This window comes from Eubalaena glacialis, chromosome 2 (assembly GCF_028564815.1).
Source record: "Eubalaena glacialis isolate mEubGla1 chromosome 2, mEubGla1.1.hap2.+ XY, whole genome shotgun sequence".
Lineage (NCBI taxonomy): Eukaryota > Metazoa > Chordata > Mammalia > Artiodactyla > Balaenidae > Eubalaena > Eubalaena glacialis.
The window spans coordinates 115,888,940-115,896,307 of NC_083717.1; the positions used below are offsets into that span (position 1 = coordinate 115,888,940).

Consider the following 7,368-nt stretch of genomic DNA (forward strand, 5'->3'; position numbering starts at 1 on the left):
AGCTACACTGTTCCTCCAACAAACTTAAGTTTCCACAATGCTAAAGACACTATGGAAAGCACCATGAGGTATAAGGCATGCCCTCTGCTCCCCAAGAATTTATGGTCCAGGAGAGGAGAGGTCAGTGGATTCACTAACATTCTTACACCTTAACAAAGTTCCTAGAGAGTTTCATTTACCAAATATTTAAAGCTACTAAGCTAACAGGTTCACCTGGGAATCTGTGGTTGAAAAGAGAATGAAGTTGGATGAAGGTGATCAAAAGGGACAAACCTCCAGTTGTAAGATAAATAAGTACTAGGGATGTATGTACATGATAAATATAATGATAACATGATAAATATAATTAACACAGCTGTATGTTATATATGAAAGTTGTTAAGAGAGCAAATCCTAAGAGTTCTCATCGCCAGGAATAAATTTTTTCTATTTCCTTTATTTTGTATCTAAATGAGTTGATGCATGTTCACTAAACTTGAAACAATTATTTCATGATGTATGTGAGTCAAATCATTATGCTGTACAGCTTAAATTTATACAGTGCTGTATGTCAATTGTATCTTTAAAAAAACTAGAAGAAAGGAAAAGAAAGAAGAAAATTCTAAGCGTATATAAGGATAAGAGCAAATCCAGATATATTCATGTGGAAAATTGGATTATTCTTAGTAACTCTCCATTCCCTCCCTGTACTAGAATATTTAACTATGCCTTTTGCTATGTGCCTTTACAGTTTTTTCCACTAGACTTGGAGAATATTTTGCTTATCTGTCAATGGAAATTTCTGCTTGGTAAGACCTGGCTTCACAAAGCCAACAATCCAGGTATTATTTTCCTTTAGATGCTTGCAGGTGGCTATGTCCTCATGATCCAAACCACCTTAATTCCTTCTTCCTTCCTTAAAGGTCACATTTTCCATCTTTTAAAATTATTTGGTCCTCTTCTCTAGGACCCTTAAACAGCATTTTCTTCATAGCTTTTTCCTTAGCTACTTGTCTGACTTGAGATGCCTAATCTTTGGGTCAATTTTAACACCTATGAATCAAAGGGATAGCATTTCCTGATTTCTAGGATTCCTTCCTGACCTAATACTCATGGAAATAAACGTTCACAACCTTTTATTGTTATCAGAGCCACTGGTGAGAACTTAATAAAAATGCAGGTACCTAAACCTCACTTCTATAGATTTTAATTTAGCAGGTTTGCAGGGGGGACCCCAGCATGTGTATTTGTAATGAGTATCCCTACATGGGCTAATGTACACCAAAGTTTATTCTATGAGTTCTTTTACTTTTTTCCATCCAAAACTATTACTTTAAGAGAGTTGAATGAGTTTTAAATAAGAGTTAATGGAAAGAACTTCCCAACTGACTTAAATGGGATCTTCAATCAGAGGGGAATTGAGAGAGTCAGAATCTAGTCGGTTGAGACAATGTGCTGAGGAAACAGAGACGCCTAGCTCTACATAGAACCTTTTCATATTATTGCTGCACGACCAGGACAATTTATTAATTAAAAGTGATTGGGCTCAAAAAAAGGAAACACATAAAAGAATGAAATTTTGCCATTTGCAGCAACATGGCTGGACTCAGAGGGCTTTATGCTAGGTGAAATGTCAGACAAAGACGAATGCTGTATGATATCACTTATATGTGAAATCTTAAAAAAATACAACAAACTAGTGAATATAACAGAAAAGAAGCAGACTCACAGGTACAGAGAACAAACTGGTGGTTACCAGTGAGGAGAGGGAAGGGGGGAGGGGCAATGTGAGGTAAAGGATTAAGAGGTACAAACTATTAGGTATAAAATAAGCTATAAGGATATATTGTACAACATGGGGAATACAACCAATATTTTATAATAATTATAAAGGGAGTATAACATTTACAAATTGTGAATCATTATATTGTACACCTGTAACTTATATAATATTTGTACATTAACTATACTTCAAAAAAATTTTAAAGATAAAAAAGGAAACAACATAGTAATGTAAAACAACTACTTATGAATGATTTTTAAAAATAGAAACAGTGTACTGTTTTCAAGGTGTAGTGGTGAGAATAAGGTTCTTATCTAAAAGCAGCCTACCAGGGAATTCCCTGGAAGTCCAGTGGTTAGGACTTGGTGCTTTCACTGCCTGGGCCTAGGTTTAATCCCTGGCAAAGGAACTAAGATGCCGCAAGCCATGAGGACCAGCCAAAATAAATAAATAAATGAATAAATAAAAAATAATTAAAGAAAAAAGGCTACCAAATCTAATAGATGAGTCTTTTTCAAATATAGATTCTGTATATAGGTGTTTTTGTGTGTTTACACACATATTGTATACACATGTGCTCATATGTTGAATCTATATGTCATGTTGATGTATATTTTAAAATAATAAACTAATTAATGGCCAACAATTTAGTCATAGCCTAGTGCTTCAAAACTGCATTGTGGGGATTTCCCTGGTGACACAGTAGTTAAGAATCCGCCTGCCAATGCAGGGGACACAGGTTCAAGACCTGGTCTGGGAAGATCCCAGATGCCGCAGAACAGCTAAGCCAGTGTGCCACAACTACTGAGCCTGTGCTCTAGAGCCCGTGAGCCACAACTACTGAGCCCACACACCTAGAGGCGGTGCTCTGCAACAAGAGAAGCCATTGCAATGAGAAGCCCACGCACTGCAACGAAGAGTAGCCCCCGCTCACCACAGCTAGAGAAAGCCCACACACAGCAACGAAGACCCAAAATATAAATTAATTAAATAAATACACTTTAAAAAAACTGCACTGTGAGAACATTTAAGATGTCTTTCCTGCAATTTGTGTCCTTCGATCACCATCTTTAAGGGTTTGGGAAAGCCGCATGTATAAAACATAATGATTTTGAATTGTGCAGCCTATTTTGGGACATTTAATATGTGAAACAGATTTCCCTTGGGACTTTCTCATTCATTCACTTCTTGTCTGAGATCCTTTACCCCAAAGAGTCTGCTAGAGAAGGAGGGAATACAGGGAGCCAGAGCCTAAGGGAGCAGGAGGGAAGTCTGAGAAAAAACACCAAGTCTGAGTTGGGAGATCACCATTCCATCTGGAGGTGGATTCGATAATAGGATATCCAACCAGTCCCATCTCTGCATCTCCTCTCTACCCAGCAGGAAATAAGGAGCACCTGCCATAACCCTAAAGTTCCATTTACACCCTATGCCTTTCTCCATTTTCAGTGGACTCTTTTACTCCTTTGCAGTGAAAAGTGGCTTCCTTGGGGTACAGGTGTCAGGTCTAGGTGAGATCTCACTGATCCCTCTCTCACCGAAGCTTGGGTTGTGCCTTTAAACATCATTTTATGAAGGGGTGCACTGTGAGTGAACTCAAGCCTATGCTCTGTACCCTTCTTCCCAGTCGCTGGGCCACCAGCTACCCAACCAACTCCTATGGTATCAAACTGAAGTCTCATCACGGTGTGCCTTATGTGATACATATATATGTGCTATGATCCCTGTGGATAATTAAGGCTGCATTACCTGCCTAGAACAAGTCAGCAAGTTTTTCACAGCTGTATTTTTTAAAGGGTGACAACCACTTACTCACTGTGCTCTTGGAACATATACATGAAACACTCAACTGCTATGTCTCCTAATACTGACCCCCTGAGCTAATTAGCAGCCTGGTGTGATTGTTTTAATTTTCTAGTGACCAATTAAGCAGTTGCTCTAGATAGAACTGACAGCAAAACGTAAATTTAAAAACACAAAGCAGGATCTGCTGATTGAGCGAGGAGAAAGCCGAGGTCGGAAAACGAAAGTGAGGGCGGGGTGAGATTGTGAGTGGCTATTCTTGCTAGTTGAATACTGGGCCTCCTTAGATTCAGATTAGATCACAGTTTACCCGAGAAGTACCCCCTCCTCCAAACAAACAAACAAACAAACAAGAGGTGGATAGATAGATAGATAGATAGACATTTAAGAATAGCAGAGCGTCTGGATTTGCGCTGCGAAAGCGAGTCCTTCAACCATGGCCACCCACTCGCTCAAACTAGGCACCTCTTTGGTAGTCTTGTGCTCAGACCCCCATCCTCAGAGGCAGCTTCACACCTACATTTAAGCTTCAGCCTAAACGGACTCTAATCAAGCTTTCCTCACCCCTGCATCGGATCCACGAAGGCACCGACCGCAGACTCACTCTTAGCCAAGCAGTCCTCTCCAAGGGAGACTGAAAAGCGTCCTATTGTTGCCCCCGTTCTCCTCCCCCCAGCCAGCATCTGCATTTAGAGAGGGAATTTCAGTTTTATCACCAAAGACAAAAAGCAAAAGGTGAGGGATGCGCGGAGAGACCCTAAACTACCTACTCACGCCCCTCCCCACTCACCCGCGAGTCTGCTCCCGGCTGCCCCTCCTGCCGGGGGCTGGCAGTCAGGTGAGGTTACCTGGGCGCCCGGAGAAGCCCCGAGGGGCGCAGCGATCCTTCCTCTCGAAGTCGCCCCACTCCCTGCCGGGGCCCCAGGACTCTGGCCCCCTCTCCCCCTGCGCGCGTCCCCTGCCCCTCGGGCTCCGGCGCACAGCTACAGCCGCCGCAGCGCTCGGCTCCCCTCCGCCGACCTGGCGTGACGCAGGCGGAGACTACTTAAGGCCGGATTAGAGGCGGCGGCCGCGGATTCCCGAGCCCTGCAGCCGGCTCCGCGCGCTCCGCCCCGGCTTCGCAGGCGGCAGCGCGGGAGCGCCCGGTGCCCGCTGAAGTGCCAGGCGCGGGGGCTGGGGCCTGGACCCTTTTTCGGCCCCCAACCCCCGGGGGTGAGTGGGGCCCAAAGACCTCGCTCGGGCGGGCGGGAGCTCGAGGACCTGCACGCGGCCACCCCCGCTCCGCCCCGCCCCGCCCCTCGCCCGGGCATCCGCCGGCTCCAGACCTGACCCCCCGGACGGCGCTGGAGGTTCGTGCCCGACCTCCGGACCGCGCCAGCTGCCCATCAGTTGGGCGTGCTTGGGTTTCCTTCCCCATTTCCCTCTTTTAAGTACAATAAAAGGGAGAGGGGAATCGTGGATTTTTAAAAAATTTTGTTTGATTCTTTAACTGGGGGGCAATTCGCTCCCAGTCGGGAGGTGAGGCCCGGGGAGTGGCCAGGAGCGGGGACGTGCCCGGTACTGCCCAGTCTTTGTCTGCTGCCTCCGGATGCACAGCGATGGGGGAATGGACCATCTTGGAGAGGCTGCTGGAAGCCGCGGTGCAGCAGCACTCCACTATGATCGGGAGGTAAGGGCGCCGAGCCGGCCGTCAGCCGGCCCCGTCGGGCGGCCCCCGGGAGTCCTTTCTAACGTCCAGACCGAGCCCCGACAGCCCTCAGACCCTCCTCTGACCCCTTCCCATCATCCTTGGCCCGTGCGCCTGTGTTCCCGGCGTTGAGGGATCGCCTGATGCCCAGTGATGCCCTCCTCCTCCAGCTGCTCCTCTTCCCTTCCCTATGAGGCACCACCAGGGGATTCACTCTTCTCCCATTAGCAAAGGAGTTATTGGCTCCATCGTGGTCCCCCCACTCTCTGGAGTCGGAGCCAATCTTCATCCGGTTCCCTAAATAGAATCTACAAAGAAGGCAGGATTGTATTTGGACAGAGAAGGGCAAATGGGGAGATGGATTTGCTCTTCAGAGCAGATGTATCTTTTCCCAACAAATATTTATTAAGCTAAACTGATTTGCCTGTTAAAACTTACAGTGCCAGAAACCGACACACCCAATCGACACTTTGTGTCTCTCTATATGTATATATATGTATATTCACATACATAAATACTATATATATTCATGTGTATATGTGTATATATAGTCATAGCTATCTGTTTATATAAAGCTTAAGTTCAATATTCATACTGAGGGTAAACTAAATATCCTCTTGGAGTAGTTATATACATATTCTGTGTGTAGACTTTGTATTCTCTGTGTTCAGCTATTCCATGTGCATTTGCCATATCCAGAGTGAAGGTGTGTTTTGTGCCTCTCTACATTCCATGTAATCGATCTGTTGCAAATACACCATGTCCGGCGTATGGAGATACACATGCTTGAGATCCCTGTAGTATGAAGTGGTCCCAGTCTACCAACATCCTGCAGAAAGGGAAGAGACAAAAATGTTTGCTGGATTCCCAGTTCAGTACCACGAAGGATGGATAGCTCCCCAGTCAAGGACGGAGCTGGGAAGGGAGGAGTAGGGGTTTCCTAAGTCAGTGACTCAGCCTATGAGAACCTCTCTCCCTCCTTTTTCCACTGCTCAGGATCCTGTTGACTGTGGTGGTGATCTTCCGGATCCTCATTGTGGCCATTGTCGGGGAGACGGTGTACGATGATGAACAGACCATGTTTGTGTGCAACACCCTGCAGCCCGGCTGTAACCAGGCCTGCTATGACCGCGCCTTCCCCATCTCCCACATACGTTACTGGGTCTTCCAGATCATAATGGTGTGTACCCCCAGTCTCTGCTTCATCACTTACTCTGTGCACCAGTCTGCCAAGCAGCGAGAACGCCGCTACTCTACTGTCTTCCTAGCCCTGGACAGAGACCCCCCTGAGTCCATGGGGGGTCCTGGAGGACCTGGGGGTGGGAGCAGTGGTGTTGGCAAACGAGAAGATAAGAAGTTGCAAAGTGCCATTGTCAATGGGGTGCTGCAGAACACAGAGAACACAAGCAAGGAGACGGAGCCAGATTGTTTAGAAGTTAAGGAGCTGACTCCACACCCGTCGGGGTTGCGCACTGCAGCACGATCCAAGCTCCGAAGGCAGGAAGGCATCTCCCGCTTCTACATTATCCAAGTGGTGTTCCGAAATGCCCTGGAGATTGGGTTTCTGGTGGGCCAATACTTTCTCTATGGCTTCAGCGTCCCAGGGTTGTATGAGTGTGACCGCTACCCCTGCATCAAGGAGGTGGAATGTTATGTGTCCCGGCCTACTGAGAAGACTGTCTTTCTAGTGTTCATGTTTGCTGTGAGTGGCATCTGTGTTGTGCTGAACCTGGCTGAACTCAACCACCTGGGATGGCGCAAGATCAAGCTGGCCGTGCGAGGGGCCCAGGCCAAGAGGAAGTCAGTCTATGAGATCCGCAACAAGGACCTGCCCCGGGTCAGTGTTCCCAATTTCGGCAGGACTCAGTCCAGCGACTCTGCCTATGTGTGAAAGGGCAGGTTTTGGAAAGGCCCTGGGGGATGACAAGTAGCCCCAAGGCAGACGACTCTGGAGAGTGGCTCTATCTGCCCTCATTTACGTGGCTGTCATTACTGAGATGTAGAATAAGGCTGGTTAAGAGAAGATCTTGCCTCAATGGGAGAGGAGAGAAAGTAGAACGATTACGTCACACCACTGGTTCCAGAGACAGCTGGATAGAGTGATGAGATGGATGAG

General features: G+C 46.6%; 1 protein-coding gene across 1 annotated transcript; it reads left to right on the forward strand.

The window, feature by feature from the left end:
* Positions 1 to 5,163: 5,163 nt before the first annotated feature.
* On the forward strand, positions 5,164 to 7,143 carry GJD2 (gap junction protein delta 2). The gene is made up of 2 exons (XM_061182281.1): positions 5,164 to 5,234; positions 6,249 to 7,143. Exons 1-2 carry the CDS (start codon positions 5,164 to 5,166, stop codon positions 7,141 to 7,143), a joined length of 966 nt encoding a protein of 321 aa, XP_061038264.1.
* The last annotated feature ends 225 nt before the right edge of the window (positions 7,144 to 7,368 follow it).

Excerpts from the sequence above, each read along its gene's own strand:
- GJD2 (XM_061182281.1), top strand. The coding sequence starts at position 5,164 with ATGGGGGAATGGACCATCTTGGAGAGGCTGCTGGAAGCCGCGGTGCAG. Across the intron at positions 5,235-6,248 it reads CACTCCACTATGATCGGGAG|GATCCTGTTGACTGTGGTGG; the intron begins GTAAGGGCGCCG and ends TCCACTGCTCAG.